The 18,430-nt window shown below is 47.0% G+C and overlaps 5 protein-coding genes across 5 annotated transcripts; 2 read left to right on the top strand and 3 right to left on the bottom strand.

The window, feature by feature from the left end:
- Positions 1-366: 366 nt before the first annotated feature.
- RhiXN_06817 (major facilitator superfamily transporter) lies at positions 367-726 on the bottom strand (the record flags this gene model as incomplete). The annotated part of the gene is made up of 2 exons (XM_043326633.1): positions 367-458; positions 513-726. 2 exons carry the CDS (start codon positions 724-726, stop codon positions 367-369), a joined length of 306 nt encoding a protein of 101 aa, XP_043182065.1.
- Positions 727-1,646: 920 nt separating this feature from the next.
- Positions 1,647-3,025, top strand: RhiXN_06816 (thioredoxin; the record flags this gene model as incomplete). The annotated part of the gene is made up of 8 exons (XM_043326632.1): positions 1,647-1,718; positions 1,778-1,800; positions 1,868-1,976; positions 2,030-2,112; positions 2,166-2,397; positions 2,464-2,591; positions 2,642-2,763; positions 2,817-3,025. The coding sequence occupies 8 exons, from the start codon at positions 1,647-1,649 to the stop codon at positions 3,023-3,025; spliced, it is 978 nt and encodes a 325-aa protein (XP_043182064.1).
- A 63-nt stretch (positions 3,026-3,088) lies between these two features.
- Positions 3,089-3,666, bottom strand: RhiXN_06815 (succinyl-CoA synthetase alpha subunit; the record flags this gene model as incomplete). The annotated part of the gene is made up of 4 exons (XM_043326631.1): positions 3,089-3,271; positions 3,325-3,420; positions 3,476-3,526; positions 3,583-3,666. The coding sequence occupies 4 exons, from the start codon at positions 3,664-3,666 to the stop codon at positions 3,089-3,091; spliced, it is 414 nt and encodes a 137-aa protein (XP_043182063.1).
- A 2,288-nt stretch (positions 3,667-5,954) lies between these two features.
- On the top strand, positions 5,955-6,973 carry RhiXN_06814 (glycoside hydrolase family 61 protein; the record flags this gene model as incomplete). Its single annotated transcript, XM_043326630.1, has 6 exons — positions 5,955-6,058; positions 6,112-6,260; positions 6,314-6,374; positions 6,425-6,485; positions 6,542-6,835; positions 6,899-6,973. 6 exons carry the CDS (start codon positions 5,955-5,957, stop codon positions 6,971-6,973), a joined length of 744 nt encoding a protein of 247 aa, XP_043182062.1.
- Positions 6,974-9,845: 2,872 nt separating this feature from the next.
- Positions 9,846-16,012, bottom strand: RhiXN_06813 (Metallopeptidase family M24; the record flags this gene model as incomplete). The annotated part of the gene is made up of 26 exons (XM_043326629.1): positions 9,846-9,911; positions 9,968-9,986; positions 10,046-10,200; positions 10,250-10,398; positions 10,459-10,507; positions 10,560-10,572; positions 10,645-10,752; positions 10,803-10,940; positions 10,995-11,097; positions 11,149-11,180; positions 11,231-11,301; positions 11,370-11,407; positions 11,469-11,514; positions 11,567-11,742; positions 12,439-12,553; positions 12,605-12,730; positions 12,788-12,955; positions 13,490-13,650; positions 13,704-13,820; positions 13,913-14,066; positions 14,121-14,279; positions 14,333-14,922; positions 14,974-15,169; positions 15,284-15,443; positions 15,495-15,569; positions 15,621-16,012. The coding sequence occupies 26 exons, from the start codon at positions 16,010-16,012 to the stop codon at positions 9,846-9,848; spliced, it is 3,576 nt and encodes a 1,191-aa protein (XP_043182061.1).
- Between the last annotated feature and the right edge of the window lie 2,418 nt (positions 16,013-18,430).

Below are 18,430 nucleotides of genomic sequence, written 5' to 3'. Positions count from 1 at the left end.
GAACCCTCGCATACACCAAGAATAATTCGACATGCCATTAGCCCGCCAAAGCTTTTGCACGCCGCATGAAGGGTGAGAGCAATTCCCCAACAGTTATGTTTATGGACATCCATTTTCCAACTGGGAATCGCTGAAGAGCTAAATTTTGTCTAAGAAGCCGAGTCAGTTTGAGCATCATATAGTAGGGTTAGGCGAAAACACACGGGTGTTCGAAGACAAGATATGCGATATAGAATATGGTTCCCAGCCAGTTACTAAATCATGAATAAATGAGACGGAACATAATTTCACAGCTTGGTCTGCCAAAGTCTTACTATCTGAAATACCATGAGTAAGATAACTTTGAAGAAGGGCAGCATTCTGAACCTACTGGTTTGCGTCCAGATGTGTGTCAGTCCGAATCCCCAAAATCGCACTGTTGCCAAGCGTTGTCTTGTCCATAAACTGTACCCAATACACTACAAGGGCTTTCGTTAATGGATCGCCTTCAAGATACTGGTGCAATGACTTACATATCATCATCAACGGCAAAAGATGCTTATCAATCTTCCTCCTCAATTTCAATGCAGCTTCAGCCGTGAGCGGTTCACTAGGTGCTTGGTCCATGGTTTGTCGCAACGCATCGTCAACGGCCGTTGCGGTTACGTGCACATGATGCTCTGGGTCCTTTTTAATATCAGAGCTGGAACGCTCAACATCCTGTTTCTCGTTATACAGGGGTGGCATCTGAAGAGACAAGTCGATACCTGGGGTTCAGAAGAGCGGTGAACCTTGGATGGCCTTCGACTCTAGAGCTCTACTTATTCAGTTCGAGGCCTACAATATCTAGAATAGAACTCTTGGCAAAAAGGACGACCTCGGCAATATTTACTGAGTATAGTATCAAGAGGCTCATGTGATAAGCTATCTTGGAATTCACCGTGATTCGTGAAGTGCTTCGGTTGAAATAGGAAGAAGTAAGCGGATAGAGCGTGCATTTAGATTCGGATTTTTGGGGAATAAACTGGATTTGTTTCCAAGGTTTAATTGTTTTTCGCTTTCGACGTAGAATACTTAAACATAAGAGATAAGCTCCAGCTATAGCACAAATTTTGAAGTCTGTAGGTTTGGGGGATTGGGGGGATTGGTGGACAAATTCATGCACTGGATTATTGCATAAAGTGGGCCTTAGGCTTGCGGGATATAGGACAAGGCATTTTTGCGTTAGTGCATGGCAGTAGCGTTGGGTCCGGTGCTGTTGTGAATTGGTTGGTATTGATCGCGCCGTCAGAATAACGATGCCATAAAAGTACTCGAACATTAATCTACCTCAGTTGAAGTCGGTTCAAAACTAAGGCAGGGGTTGAAGGTGGGGCCAAACAACAGAACAAAGCACAATAGGGACTGGGGAACCAGCACCGGGCGCTTTCCATATGCTTACCTAATACCGTCACCAATCTCCTTACTCATTCCATTCGCTACTGAAACTCATCACTCATCAGCGGTCTTAATGGGCTTGAGATCCGCCTGGAACCTACTCGAACCAATCCCATAATGGATATATAACTCCCTTGATCACAGCCATGGCGCAATGTATTTTAACTCAACCACGATCTTATCGCCTCTGCTCAATTTCTACTCTACGACCACTCTTCCAATTTTGAATCATGAGCATCGTACACGTATCTTCTCTGAATAGCCTCTCCACCGTTCTCGAAGGCGCAAAGTCTCAACTCGTAGTAAGTCTTCTTGGATCGTCGAGCTCCAAGCGTAGGAACTGATCTTCCCTTGCTTCAAGGTAATTGACTTTCATGCTACTTGGTGAGTCAGAAGAAGAATGGTTTTACAAACAGTGTTTCATACCAGGCTCAACTAACTCATACGGTAGGTGTGGTCCTTGCCACCAAATTGCGCCTCGCTATGAGCATTTGGCCAAGATAAACCCTCAAGTCCACTTCTTGAAGTGCGACGTCGATGCGGCTCAAGATGTCGCCAGGGTAAGCTAAGCACCTCATCCTGTCGAAAATAGCTACTGAAGAGTATAATTTAGCACTATAAGATCTCGGCTATGCCTACTTTCATTTTTCTCAAAAACGGTAAACAAGTAGATATGGTTAGAGGCGCTGACCCAAGGTGCGTTCTGCTAACATGGTTTGTCAAGCCGTATATCTAATTTACGTATCCAGGAGCCTCGAACACGCAATCAAGAAACACAAAAGCTTTACTTCGGACGATACTGCCTTCCTCGTTGCCCAAACTAAGAACGCCCAATCACTAGCCTCTAATTTACCGCCTGATTCCGAAGTAGAACTCGCCGAGCGCGAAAGGGCAGAGAAACATATTAATAGTCATTCTTCAAGGTTAGGGAAAGATGTGGAAATTGTTAGGAAAGAGGTGGCGGACGGCTGGAAGGCGATGGTACGTGGAGTCAAGAGCCACCTGCCCCGACCAACAGTGCCTTGATATGTATTTGTATTCGTATAGGGTAATAATTTCTTGAAAGACTCGCGCGCCGGAGATGCTATTTTGTGCTACAGTGAAGCTTTGAGACTGGATCCCACCAACTTAGTCTACAGGAATAATCGAGCTCAAGCGGCGTTGCAAGATAAATGGTGCGCGAATAATGCATACACCTAGATTGAGATACTAATTGAAATCTCAGCTGGGGTATGGCATTAGCAGATGCAGCTGCTGTTGTGAGCAAAGAACCAGATAATACCAAAGCGTGGATCCGTTTGGGTAAGGCTTTGCGAGCACTGGGGAAAATTGATGAATCGATCGATGGTGCGTTTGTTACCTGAATATGTATCACTCTAATCTGAGCCGCAAACTCTTAGCATTTACGGCTGCGGCCATCGCCTCTCCCTCCTCTGCCGCAATGAGCGAAATTAGCGAAAGCGAGCGTATCAAAGCGAGCGGTAGTGGGGAACCTCTTCCAGAAGAAGGATCGATAGGATGGGATATCGGACTAAGGAGGACCGAAGCTTTGAGTATGCAGCTCGAAGAGGATTATGCTAAAGGGAAGGGTGTATTCGCGAAGTCATGATTCCATCAAGTTACCAGATCAAATCAAATTATTTATCATAATATAGTTAATAGAGAAAAATAATTATAGCAAGCTCTGGCGGATCCCGTCTCCATTAACCAACACACAGGGGCCACCAATCACAACCTTCTCAGTTAGTCCTTCCTTGGTCACAAAGGCACGGACGGCATCATCCTCCGCACCGGGCTGTATCCAGAATGCGGGAACACCAAGCTCTTTCCCTTCTTTGAGAACGGCGAGAGTTACCTACGGTAAATCTTTGAGACATATTGAGGAGTGTGTCACAAGCATTTAAGTACCTTAGGAGGAGTAACGATGCTGACAGATGTGGCCGTGGGTGACTTCAGCCCAGCAAGGTTCTTGACTGTCTTGACCCCTTCAAGCTCATCTTCTTTCTGTTATCCAAAGAATCAATTCGTATATAATTTTAGTTAAACTAGAGTAGCGTACCGGGTGCACAGGGGTAACCGTAAGGTCGCGATTTTGGTACCATTTCAGTATCTATCAAACGTGGCTGAATGACGCTGCCTCCCACGAGGTATAATATCAAAACTTACCTTGGTTCCAAATTTAGTTTGGTCCTTGGATGCGCCGACAACGGCGAATTGGGAAGACTTGAAGAACAACGTTTGAGCGGACATGTTAAAGATACGTGGGTCGGGTGGCTGGCTGGATAGTAGTCGGGAGATGGTCTGAAGCCTGAACATCAGATGATGAGTTTTTATTTGTGAGTTTGTATGTATTCCCGAGGGAGGAAGCCAGAAGAAGCATGTCGAACGCGAATCCGGATCTCAAATGTGTTCCGAACACTCGTCGGTTCGCGGTTTCGATCAATAGCCAAGAGGCACATTTGATGCAAAATTGCGTGCTATACAGTAATTTGTGCTTGGAATATCACCTAAGGTTGTGAATCGGGGCATTATGATAGGTAGCCATTGTTCATTCGAGCTGATTGTATGTGTTTGTTACGCATTCGGTGAGTACCGGGTGCGCGTGTGCCACGACAGTAACCTTATCCTGACTTCCATGCACCACCTGCGACCCAATTGCACCATAGTTAGTTCTTCACTTCCTCGGCGAGGTCTCCGCGGAGTTTCTATCGCAGTTGGTAATCATTTTATACTTACGCTAGATTCTCAAAATTGCCTCTTCGGAATGATCTCGCATCAAATCCGCCGCGAAGTCTCACCGGCAAAAGCTTTGAGATAAGTGACGTCGTTTCTGCCCTTCTTGTTTGAATCAATTTAATTTTTCACTTTGATGATTGGTACCTTTGGGTTTTGCCCATAACTTGACTTCGGAAGAATCAATACTCTTCTTCAAACTCAGAATGTTGATGTAACGTTAAAGGTGCGCGAAGTTTGTATGCTTGTCTTTTGTCAACGATCACGAGTGGGCGGGGAAAACCAAACATTAGCTACTATGCGAATTCAACTATGTTTCCGACCGTTATTAACCCAAGACGATATTTAGGACTATTTGGCCTTATGTCCTTCATCGGGTTGCGCGGGCGTTGATTCTTCGGGTGTTTCTTGGGTATATCATTCATGAAGCACTCTATGACAGCCTGCCTTGCTCAGTAGTACAGCCAACGAAAACTCTTGGGCCAGTAAGCCGTCTGTGCCACCAAAGTTCTGCCTCGTATCGAGGTAGCGAGGTACTCCTATCAATTGGTAGAGACTCTCATACACATCAACCTCGTACGCCTGGGCTGTACTAGAAAGTGCACAGCTACAATTGAATGGCTCAGATGGTGATCTCCTAATGAGCAGATATCTGATCAAGACTCCAGACTCATGGGGGACCTCAATCTGAGCGTAACAATCGACATAAGCCAATATGGCCGTCAATCGATTTGCAATAAGCTCCATTTGTAGGTTTAAAGCTCTTATGTGTATACTCAGATGAAACACACCGCTCCTGAGTCGCGAGTGTACCCAGTATCTTCCTCAATTGTCTATCTCAGGCTTATGTATTGTTATTGGAATGTATGCACATCTAATCGAAATTTATTTAGCTGATGGCCTATTTTTTACGTCTCTAAACAAAATTTATGCCTGTTAAATACGTACTACACGGTTTGCCGCAAAAAGAAATTGTAGACAACTATGAGGTGAGGCCGGCGCCTACGAGATCACGTCGCCGCCATCGACCCGACAGGCGAGTCGAGCAACGCGCTCGGTGTCCGTTTCTTCCCACCCACCATCCCCATTTCCACGATTTTGAGTGTGGATGGACCACTTGGCTTGTGAATCTCGGTCATGTCCGAGCCCACTAATGCGGGTCGGGCGTTTTATCAGCTGCCGTGTTGCACTCGTTGCTGTGGCGGCGCCGGCGGACTATTCCATGTACGCGTGCAAGCATACATGGGCGACCCTGAGAGCTAAGAGGTCCTACGGCTTAGTCTCAAATATTATACAATGTATTGCTAGGTATATATATTATATTATTATAAAATTTACCGTTTGGGCCTACATCATAATTGACGATTGCGTGCGATGCTCTCCTATTCAAGTTTTCGTGAAAAACTTCGAGAAAGACAGGTTCTGATGGTTACAAAGTTACGCGGTCCGGCTCCCAGTGTAAGCGTTGCAAAACCGTGTACTCGTCCGCCGCTACGTCGGTGCCAAAAGATGACCTAATTCCCGATTTTGATCCGGCCTAGGCGACTCGGAGAGTGTCTTACTTCCTATCTAGTCAGTTGACTAAAGGTAACTAAATTCGATCAACTTCTTAGGGAACATAGCTAATAGGACTAAACCAATTGAAGGCAGCTATCATCTTCGGACTATGGAAGAATTGTAGCACACCACAAGGGCCTTGGCTATATTCCGCTAAAATATCGCATCTAACATTTTCTGAGTGGTATAAAATCACGTTATAAGACGGAGCAGATTCATAACATTCGGTACTAAATCTCCAGGTAGCCATGTACAAGCTCTCTGCACTCGCGGTTCTATTAGCACAGGTCGGGTCGATTGTTGCCCACGGGGGTGTAGTCAGTATTGGCATTGGAGGTACCAAGTACCAGGGGTGAGTCATCTTGGTTTTACTACTACGAGAGGCTTGACCAACTGTTCGTACAGATGGCAACCATATAACTCGCCCAGTGGGCAGGTGACGGCTGGTCGACCATACTCAAGCTTTGACCCCATTCTTAGCCCGACTGCTTCAACTATTCATTGCAATAACAACGGCGAGTCGGGCCCCAGTCAACAAACTCTGACCATCGCTGGTATGTATGCGTGCTGTGCACTATTTTGATACTGAGTCCGATCATTAACATAGCTGGTACTAATATTACGTCCTATTACACCCAGTGGACGCACGCAGAAGGTCCCTACACAGTGTAAGTAATGGACAGGATTTTGCAAGCTAATACTCATTTGTTCTTTTCAGCTACCTCGCTGCATGCCCCTCGAGCGGGTGCACCGGGGTTAGTTCTGCAAGCGTCTCTTGGGTAAGCACTCCTCATAAAATGACTAGTGTTGAGCTAATGCAAAGAGACACACTTAGTTTAAAATCGGCGAACAGGGCCTCATCAGTGGCACTGTCGGTAAGGGCCAATGGGCCAACGGCCTTCTTATGAAGAATCTCTCTTGGAGCACGAAGATCCCATCTAACCTCAAGGCTGGCTACTATCTTATTCGTTGGGAGACACTTGCCCTGCATCAGGCCAACACCCCACAATTCTACCCCGAGTGCGCTCAGCTGCAAGTCACCGGAGGAGGATCTACTGTTCCCACGAGTGATTATCTTGTCAAGATTCCGGGTGCATGGAAGGCATCCGACCCGGGCGTGACAATTGATGTAAGTGACAACCCTATCCCAGTCCCGGGGTTTGTGAATCTATAATAATTCAACGATGCGTAGATTTACAGCACCGCTGCACAAACCCAGACTACTTATGTTATTCCTGGCCCTCGTATTTACCCGGGTTTCACCTGAGTTTGCACATTGGGTTTCTAGCCCTTGTATACACCACATTTCTCATGTTGTTAGCTTGGATGAATAGATTCGGATCCTCCCGTTAAACTCTCGCCAGGGGCTCTGAGGGACCTACAGAACCTGATGCAATGCATAGATGAAGCTGACACCCACGAGTGTGGGTTTTAGTGAAGTCTATGTATATCTAGAAGAGAAATAAACGCCGTATTCAACAGCATGCATATGGTAAAGAAGATTTCGCAGTACTCCACAACGATACCTGAAAGAGTTCCCTAACCATCTATATTTGTGAAGTCTCGCAAACCTGTAAATACCCCACGACGTTTGAACCCAATGAGGCTTAGTAGCAATGATTCAACGCCACGAATGACAATATGTTTTATTCCACTGAGCCGGGACTAGAACAACTCGTTACGGAATAAGTTGCCTGCGTGAGATGTAGCTCATTTCTGCACTCCCAGGGTGTCGGTACTCTGGTTTTTGATGGGCTCTACGCCAAAGACCAGATCCCACTAGTTTTTACGCGGAATTCGAAAATGTCAGTTTATGAATTTCTAGTAACACACCTATCTACGACCAGGTTTTGCAACTGAAGGCGAGAGATTTAGTGCGATGCGCTCGGTTACTCAGTGTGACAATGAAATCTTTGGTAGTAGTAACTCTTGTAAACAGTTAGTAATATTGATATTCCTCAGAAGCACAAGAATCAAAGGTAGGTGACTACGGGCTCATATTCGGAAATCACTATTTTTTGTCCGCCATGATAAAGGGTATGAACACTACACTTATCCTCCACTCGCTCGTCCGTGTCGGCCACGAGGCCCAGATCGGTGGGGGCTGGGAAATCCTCTCGGCTTCGAAGTAGCGGGGGTGGACCAAGGGCGCCCAACAGCGAGTCTGAGATAAGTCGCTATTCTGCGTCTCCGGAGGCTTCTTCGCAAAACGTTCAAGTATAGCTTCCCGTAGCCAGGAGGATAGTGGGGTTTCAGTTGAAGGTGTCGCAGGTTTATCTACCTGGTATAGCATGATCGGGCGCGCAGGTCAAACCCAGTAAGAATGGAGGGAGATGCTTCTTAAAGCGACCAAAATATTGTTAACTGATTCCCAGACCGGTCACACCCACCAAACTAGTGGAATAAATATATGTAGAAGAATTCGGGTCGATCAAACAACTAATCAGACTAACCAAATAGGTCAAGGAGTCGACCAGCCGGGTGGACTTAAATACAAGTCCCTTGACAATGACTCCAATGCGAAATTTCGGAGTACATTTGTGAATGAGTCTGTAGAGGCAAGAGTCGAGTCAAGCGGATTGAGCAGAGATATTACGCCAATTTATCGACCGGCCTCAGGAACAAAGGACCCGGCCGGAAAGGGATTTCTGCAGCCTTTGGCGCTCTCGAGATTATGGTCAACAATTACTCTATTCCAGATACAGATTTCATAGGTGACTCAAAGCGTTTGCCCTCGGACACCCGGAACTATGATACAGATGTTATGAGTTCATTTGAAGAGTTTTCAAAATCATATAGAGGTCTCACAAATAAAATCTTGAAAAAACACACCAGTATTTATGGCGAGCGCAGTGACTGACCAGCACTTGTGAAGCAGACTCAAAATTCCTATGGGCATACCCACAAGCAATGCTACTCCTTGGTGTAGCCGGTTTGCTAGACTTTTTCTCTGTGCTAGGCCTTGACAAATCCGCCTCCCAAATCGTTCATATAGTCTGCAAATAAGTGAAAGATTTACCGATCACGACCCAGCCGTGTTCGGTAACCTTGCCCTTCATGCTACATCGTACTTTTGATATAAAACTGTAACTTAATTCTAATCTGTGTCATCGGTGCGTGTAGTGTGTGGACTAGCAATGGTGTGTACTATAGGTGAATGTTATGTAAGGGTGTGTGTGGTAAATACAACGTACGGGCGTGAACAAGGATGGAATACGGTACGGAGAGGGGGACCGCCGGGGTCGCTGACGCGACCCCGGTGGGGAAGACAGGGGCACCGAGGCGCGAGGGAGGCTCGCAGGTCGGGTGGCTATCCATCCTGGTTGTGAAGAAGTGGGGTGGGAGGGAAAAAGGACAACAAGGGGGAGCGACCAACCGTGGTGGTAGAGGTCGAGGTCTCAACTGATGTGGTCACGTACCATCGACGATACAAAGGCAAGTACGCGCGACGACCCTAATGAATAAGTCCGCACTGTGACTCGCAGCCGGCTCCGAGTCACACCGTACATGTTATGAATGCTTTGGCACTTCCGATAAACACCCCCCCCCCCGGAGTTCAAGCCAATCTCTTTACGTCCGAAGATCGAATCAGTCCATTACAATGTTTCTTATATGACACACAACTCTGGGTCGACTCGAGTTTATTGAAACCCAAAGACAATTACAGTGATGTCCACGTGCTCGGAAAACCGGAAGATCTTAGCAAAGACCGAGAATTGATTCCGGTTGGAGTACTGTACTGGCAAGAAGGAGCTTGCAGACGGCTCTCAACGAGATACAAGGCAGGTCTGAAACACTCCATTGAATCTCCGGGCCTATAGCTGGTTCCGTGACTTGTCTTCCATGCATATGGCGCGTAAGATCAACTCGGTGCGCGATATATAGAAAAACTGATACCAATGCAGAAGCTTCGAGCTCTAGAGTACCGTAGCTCACTGTAAAGGTCTACCAATAGGTTTATACTCCGTACGCCAATCGACTGGTCCTGATTCTGAGTATGTAATCTTCCGGGTCGACAGCGTGCTTAGAAGCACTAAACAAAAAAAAATGAACAAAATGACGAATATGTAACGCAATTTATTGTATATAATGTACCTGGGATTACCTCGTTCAAGAGATAAATGCCAAGTAAGTAGTATTCAATTGATCTCGGCAGTAGTTGAAGAGGTAGTAGCAAATCCAATCATTGATTTGGATGCATCATACTGAGGGAATCATGATGATTATATGCGTGCTTGATTCGCTTACGACTTTAACTCACAGCACTATAAAATCTCTCCCTAAAGTCCTTCATCAGTTACAACTTTGAGCACTACGTAAGACTGTGGATAAAACTTACAAAAATGCATATCCATTAATGAAGCTTGACCCTGTATCAGCTTCAAAATCACTCAGAGGGCTAATCACGCTATAGTAAGCATCCGCTTTCCCTCCCAACGCAGTATTGAGAGTACGTGGCCAGAGTTGAGCATTCGGTGTGAATTCATACGGAATCTAAATTCTCCCGTGAGCATTGTTTCGTAATACGGGATCAAAGCGTTACCCCGTTTATGACGAAAAACAACGATTTCATCTTTCCTACACTGTCTTTAGGGATCTCAAGTAATTTGGTTGACTGGTCAATCTTGCTCCCTGGTAGAGATTCGGAGTAAACCTTGAATGCTTTGGGAGTAATGTATATTAGAGTCGTGCCTGGTTTTTATTATAAGTGATTGAATATTTAAGAAAATAGAGTGCGTTGGTTCGACGAACCCGTGTCAACAACTCCTGTTGAAGACGATTGAAGGGTCTGATTTCCATACTATGAATGGGTCAAATTATGCACAGAAATTGGATGATCAGGAGTTGAATACATGCCTTGATGCTCTGTTCGAAGCCCCAATACCTATACAATCACGTAAATAAATTGCATGCTCACCATTCACAAATCAAACTCACTGATTCCATGGCTCCTTCTTCGTAATACGTACCCAATTCAGCTTGCCCGTAAGTTTCTGCGCGTTGTAGCCTCCAAAAGTAAGCTCTCCATCGATGGTACCCCGAGACCTTTGTATCATCTCGTGAGTACCTTGAATACTTCGAAAGAAGACACGTACTTGGTAGGAGTGAATGAGATCCCAAACATATTATGCTCAATTTTCTTTTGCGCAAGGAGAGCATCCATGATGGTGGGCACTGGTTTTCCATTGTTGGGTGTCACAACATTTTTTCCAAGTCCAGTGGGCCCAAGTCCACTAACCGCAACGGGATTAGTTGTATACGTATGGTGAGCAACAGGAAGTACTCACAGGATGCCATCGAAGCTCCCGTCCACCCCATCTGTAGAAGATGCTACTCCGAAGGATTTGTTTGAGATAACCAATGACGGGGAGAGTGTAACCTGGTCTTTGTCTATGAATGTGTTTGGCGTTTTACTCTCTAGCTTTACTAATTGTGACTTACAATGAGCTCCCACTGCTGATCCACTTCCGTACCTGCGAATATATGAGTCAGCAAGCTCATTGACCTACCCAAGTTCACCTACGCAGCATAAAACGATTGATTCGTCTGTCTGATCGACGTCTTGGTCTCAAAGTACTTTTTCGCTGCGCCAATCTACCCTCACGGTCACGATCAGCACGTGAGGTCTTTTGTAGGACGTCCTTGTACGTTCTCTGACTCACCCAAGTATACGCGCTTCCAGTATCAATCAACAACTCATCTATCACCCACGAGTCAATGAAGATCTGCCACATGCTAGTAACGTGATATCAATAACTCACAATAGGTAGGTGGCGACCCAAAACCAACGTTCAACGTGTAGTGCACCTGGAGCCAATTCTTTGACATCACATTCAATAGAAAGAGCAAGCTGGCTTACGGCCGTATTTTTCAATCCAACACTCTGAGCCCTCTTCTCGTGCCTCGTGAACAAGGACCGGAACCTCGCCCTATCTCGATCAACGAGTGTCGATCCCCCTTTCAAAGGTTTGAAATTGGCAGAGATGGGAAGAGAGTCGATTTGGACTGGTGCATCGTGTGCGAGAACTTGAACGACTGTAGCAAAAAGAATGATAAAATACATCGCGCTGCGGGGGGTGCGGAAAGAATAAGAGTACTGAAGAACTGACATCGGTTCAACTCTATATACCTCGTCCTTGATGTGAAATTGTATGACGTGCATCGCACCTTGCTGGCTTGGACTTCTATAAACAAACATACAATTGAGCCTGTATCAGCCTACGGTGGCTTCTTTTCGCCGGACTGAATTTCTCAAAGTGCGTCGAAGTTCGTATCTCTGAACAATTGATAGACAATTCGCGAACGGGCGCAATCGAGGTCTAGATCCCCCAACTTCTTACTCAGTGCGCACAAAGGTTACAGTCCAAAATTGATAAATTAATAATTCCTCGATCGATAGGTTATATGATAGTATAAACCTCCGAACAGAAAGGAGGCATCGAAAAAAGGAATCAAAAAATAAAACAAAGTACAGAATGCAGACGAGACGTGGCGATACAAGGGTCACAGAGCGCACGAAGTCATACGTAGATCAAGCATAGACAAGCCAAACCACAGAAACGGCCAGCTGACGAGGTCAGGACCAAAAGGGCATATAAACAAGAAAAAGAAAAGTATGGACATATGAAAATTAACATGGACAATCGAACAGAATGGGGAAGAGACGAATCGAGAATCCCGAGAATCCGTGTATGCACAATCTAGAGATTTAGTCCCAATCTATGGTCACACCGGCAGAAGTCTGTTGTGGACTAGTGCGCGTCGATTCTCGTCGAATCCATCTGAGCGCGCGGGCATCATCTTCTAAGAGGGGTGCGAGCAGGTCTTTGCACTTTCGGTTATGCTCCTAGTATGCACGTTAGCCAAGATGAAGAGCGAGGAACATATAAGAACAAACCTTGAGCCACCTCCTTTCATCCTTGGTCAGCAACTCCATCTTGACCATCCTTGTCTGAATAGGAACGCAGGTGAACCGCTCGAATCCGAGCCAAATATCACCTCCAAATTGACCCTTGGTCTCGACCTAAGTTCAACAAAAATCAATAAAAACCCATGGAGGAATACCAGCGCATATACTTACACGTCTAACAACCAAGGCACTCTCAATTCTCACACCAAACGATCCCTCCTTGTAGAAACCAGGCTCGTTGGTGATGACATGGCCAACCTCGAGGGGCACGTCAATGCCGAACCCATGAGGACCTTCGTGTACAGAGAGGAAAGAGCCGAAGCCATGGCCAGTGCCGTGCTGTTTGGTGGGCAACATCGTTCGTGAGGATCAGATGAGGTGAGGAGGCGGTTCCAACGAAGGTAGAGCGACAGGCAGATTCGCGAAACAAAGGATGGATACCATGTGATCCAGAAATGATTCGGTGCGGCCCAAGGAAATCCCGCAGTCGGAGATAATTCCATCCAGAAGCAAAAATTATAATCCAGGACACGTGCACAGATAGGATAATCCCGCAGCACAACGGAGATGGTTCCAGTAAACCATACCAAAGGCAAAGGGAAACCCGCGAAAACAAGAGCCGAGTAGTAAGTCGAGGAATGACGCATCATCCGACCACAACCACAAGGTGTAGTGACGCGCAGTATGACGCAACCAGCGATCCCCCACCCAGAAGCAGCGACGAATAATTAAGCAATGAAAATCAAAAGCATCGATGATATCAAAAAGTTGATAATCGCAGTGGTAGATTGACCAATTCGTGGGAATCAAATCGAAAAGAAAGCATAGGAACCATCAGTAACTCGCTCTTTAGTGGAGCAGAAGTTGACATACGAGGTAGTTTAGGCCATCCTTCCAGAGCGCATGCCTCGCCAAGACATCCAACTGTTTTCCGGTGGTGCCTTGTGGGAAGACAGCCGAATCGATGGCAATGTGGCCTTTCAAGACCCGAGTGAAGGCTTCGCATTGTTCGTCCGTAGGGTGGCCAAAATGGACTATAGAACCCAAGTTAGAGTGAAGATAGAAAAGCCCAAAAAAGAGACCGTACCAGTCCTGGTAGTATCACAAGTTCCGTCTTTGTACTGCCCTCCCGAATCATTCAAGTATGGAGTTTGAACATCAATCGCACTCGAAAGACCCTTGGTAGGCGAATAATGAGGTAGAGCTATCCAAAGAATATATCAGCCTCTGTCCTAAACTCCGGATCCCTTGAGCTTGGTCCCTGGATCAAGCCCGACCCTGGATGAAAACACGCACCTGCGTTCGCACCCGTGGCCGAAATATTCTCGTATGCCAAACCCATGAAGTGCTCGCCCTGCTTCCTGAACTGGGTTAACATCTCTGCGGCCTCCCATTCGGTGATGGTATTTCCAGCGCGGAGTTGCTCTTCAAGCCAGGCAAACCATTTGGTCTATCGATCCCATGAGTGTCAAAAAGAAAGAAAAAAAAGAGGAAATGGACGTACCATTGCCACACCATCCCTCAAGTATGCATTCCTGAAGCCTTCAATCTCAACCTTATTCTTGATTGCTTTGTTGGATTCGACCCAGCTCGGGGCAACCATGTAATTGGAATAGGTTAACATGAGGGATACGGCGTAAGGGGTTTTGGGCGGAATAATGACCTGCCATCCGCCTGTTAGATGTGATTTGACAGAAACAAAGTCAAGAGACTCACCTTGCCACTTCCAAACTCCCTCTTCCTCAGATAGCCCCACACATCCGATACCTCTTTGACGCTAATCTTTAGCTCTCGGAGGTACCGTTTAACCTCGTCACTCAATTTCCGGGCATCAACAAACAACGTCGCCTTGTCCACTCCAACCCAGAGGTAGGCATGGAACAAAGGGTTACACATTACGTCGCCACCGCGCAAGTTCAGCAACCATGCAATGCAACTCAAATTGGATACAAATGTCGAATAGTGCGGGATCAGCCGAACAGCTGTCTCTCCACGATCACGGTGGAAATTCTCCCGACTAGACGTGGAGTTTTTGCGCGAGATGCCGGAGCGGGAAGGCGTGCGCGTGGGGGGATGAGGACCAGAACTGGTCGAGTTTTGGCGCGAGAGCGAGTCTTTCCGCATCGAACTTTGACGAGAGGGGGCACGTGATGGGGGTGGAAGGTCGGGAAGGGGTTTGGATGTTGGACGGTCTCTGGCTGGGGAGCTGGGACGAGGGGGAGACGAGTACTTGAGATCCGCGGCCGGAACTGGGTATTCTTTGAGCCAGATACGAAGCCGATCGAGTTTACTCGCGGCATGTTCGCCTATCATTGGGGTCAATTCTCACGAAATGAACCGAACGAGAATGGGCGCACCTGCATACCGCATGTCGTGGATGTAAATGGGCGCACAACTTTTGCTTGGGCGGTCTTTCCAGATTTGGTCCACGAGGTTGCGCTGGGGGTAGGCCATGCGCATTCCCCTGAGCTTGAGGGCCGAAGTCAGGGCGGTGGCAGTGTCGTGGGCGATGAGGCGCGAGTCGATGCCGATTGCGGCACCTCGGGCGCGATTCTAAGACGAGGAGCAGGAGGAGTTAGTGAGTGACCGGAGAGTCGAGGCCGAAAGGGGAAGCGGAGAAGCGCTAGTTGCCAGAAGAGGTAGTATTGGAGCATGTGCTTTACTTACCAGGATCCATTCGTTCCATGGCTTCACTTCGCCGGAACCAACCTTGAAGAGCGACCAGTTGCGGTCAATCTCACGCTCGGCTTGGATGTAGTAGCGGGAATCGGTGAAGAGGTAGGCGTTATTGAGGGAAACAATGGCTGTGCCCGCCGAGCCAGTAAAGCTGCGGATTGCTCAGCGAGGGAAAGAAGCAGATGAAAATAGAGTGGCTTACCCAGAGATGTACTCTCTACGCCTATCCGAGGCAGCCACATATTCGGACTGGTGGGCGTCCTCGCTGGGGATGATACTAGATGCTGAAATGAGCCATATGTGTGTTTCAGACAAACAATGTGCCTACTAGTAATCGATTTTCTCGTTGCGCATGAGCTTTCGGAGCTCACTCAGTCGGCCGGTTGTATCGGTGCGCCGGTAGCCTGAGTCGAGTTCCGGGGTTCGAATCGCCTTGCCTTCCTCGTCAACGGCGGTGAGCTTGATCACACCATCTATGTTTGTGGCCTTGAAGAAGCCTCCCTTGGGAGGATAACCCATGGGATCGTCAAATCCGACCTTTTCGCTGTTATGGGAGTCGTAGGAAGTCTGTGTGGTAAACGTCGGACGGGAAGACATGCTTGATTTGCTCTGATACGTATGCTTCGAGCTCGTGGTGTTGCTGCGCTTGATGCCTGGTAGCGGTATTTGGCCGCACAGGTTCTGCAGCGCAGCCGGGATCTGAGGCGGCGGGGGTGACATGATCGTCGTCAAGAGTGTCTTACACTTGCTCTTGGAAAATCCGTAATCACATAAACAGGCCACGCCGCCACCCGACTATCTGGTGCCATGGTCACGTGCCCTCCTCATTTCGGCCTCGAGGCCTCCTATTTCTTGCTTTGTCCCGTCCCTTCGAAGGATTCCTTGGCCGGCGTGGATGCCTATAAGCTTACAATTCATCATTTCCATTTTCTCCGCGACTGGGCTCGCCATGCCCAACTATGGCGACACTTCGCACAGGTTTGGGATTTAACCTCGACACGATCGAGGACTGCAGGTTGCTTGTGTGCTCCGTTGATTTACCACCCGCGGCGATCTTGAACGTGTGTGCTGGACGGTCTTGGACCTCGCTTGGGCGTCCGACTCCTTACCCTTTTTAATCTTCGTGAATTACATTCTATGTATTTTCAGCCAGATAGAATTACCATTTATCGCATTCGCCAAGTTCCGACAAGCGAGCCTACCAGCTCCAAGACCGTAACCCAAGCTTGGCACCAGGAAACATGGGCACTTAAATGAATATTTGCACATGTTTAACCGACAACACTCACACGTTCCCACGTCGTGCCTAGGTCAAGTCGAGAGCATGCTTTCGGACACATGTCTGATTAGGGTTCGATAATCTCGAAGGTGGGCATGATCATTAGGCGTGGGCGGCTTCAATCATAGCTCGTCTGCACTGCCTGGATGAACGATAGCGTTACCTTGAAATGTCGATTTGACGCGCATGCATGCTTTACTATATCGATTGGCATTTAGCAATACATTGATGTGTAATTCATTTAGGATGATATTACGAAAATCAGATATGCGTGGCCGAATCCGTATATTGACCCGGCGCATGATGTATCTGGTTAGCGTGGGTGGCATAGAGGGACGCAAACTTTGCGCGGCTGGAGCAAGAGCCTACGCAAGTGGCAAAGTTTTGGGGACTGTTCTCCTGGGCTCGAAGATCGTAGAAGTCTCTAGATCGACGCCCCACTCGCTCCAATACATGAGATGTGGTGTACTAAGTATGCGCGCTACTTTCCATTCCAAGCGGGTCAAGTTGATTCGCTGGAGCGGATGGCTTCTTTTGATTAGAAGGATATAGTCCCTGCGTATATAAAAAGCCGCGAGGACCGGCCTCACCTGTTACTCAGCTTTCAGGCGAACCCGGTCCCGAGTATAGCGTCTTCATGTTATTGGATGATACATTGTTTCGCCTTTTTCCTTAGCGCGGGAGAGCCAGTTACAATCAGCATGTACGTTTTAGCCCTGAGACAATCGGAGCATGTACAAATTAGAGGATAACATGCTGATTCAAATAGTCAGCTGTCTCCAATATAATTCACGCTAAGTTCGGCTCACATTGTTACTTACCTTTAGCTAGCTATAAAGTAAATCGCACTCAAAATATTTGCTCATCAAAACTTGCTAAAGCTCAGGCACACCACAAATGCAGAGATGTTCTTATACGTCTACTTTCGGCATATCTTCTACTGAACTAAAACGTCAAAGTAACCACTCCTCGACGAAATAGTCAGTTATGATGCGATTTGACGTATTTCCACCTATCCGTTTAGCCCGTTATCTACCTTGGTCATAGTGCCGACCTTTTTCGCCTCAAGGTCGAAGAGTGACGACATGACGAAACAAAAATCATGTTCACCCCTATCTACCTCACAGGTCTTGTGTCAAAGAGAGGCTACCCTTGCTGCTTACATGGGGAAACCTCAATCTGCTCAAGAATTGAGGTTTCAAGGGACCGGAAGGCATCTGTCTGATGTATGACCGTAGACTAAACAAGTGTCATATATGCCTTACGCTTTTCCCAGCCCCCAATCCCATGCTTCAGAAGCTCATTGAAGCACAGTTCACGCGCCTGCCTATGCTCAATTTCAGTGTAACTTAATCAATTCAAATAACTCCTTGTGAAGGGAATGGGGATTAAAATTCGTGTATATGACCAGACTACCATATGGTTTCATTTATGAACATAATTTCTTTTGACTTTGGCCAGGCCCACGGCAATCCATTTCGAGTAATATATCCAACTTCTACACCGGAAGTTCGTGAATTCCGCAGAATACAATAGTATGCGTAGGTACCTGGAACCACTGCATCTATCCTGACACTTATTCTAGATAAAATCCAATCCGTTCGTGATACATTCCAGCTTATGACAATTATATCAACTGGTATCCTATTGTCATGTGATCAATTCTCATAAAAATCCTTGTTTCCAGTCCTGGATTGCGCGTTCTGTACTTTGGACTCCCAATCACCAACAGGACAAAGGGGGAATAACTGGGGTGCACGTGCAACTTCCCAACCTTGAGGTGCTGCGTATTTGCGCGGGCTCCCACACGTTTAATAGCTTTGACCAAATAGGCGATCTCCTTTGCATAATCTCTTCAG

Source organism: Rhizoctonia solani, chromosome 7 (genome assembly GCF_016906535.1).
Source record: "Rhizoctonia solani chromosome 7, complete sequence".
Lineage (NCBI taxonomy): Eukaryota > Fungi > Basidiomycota > Agaricomycetes > Cantharellales > Ceratobasidiaceae > Rhizoctonia > Rhizoctonia solani.
This window is presented reverse-complemented; position numbering and strand designations above follow the sequence as displayed.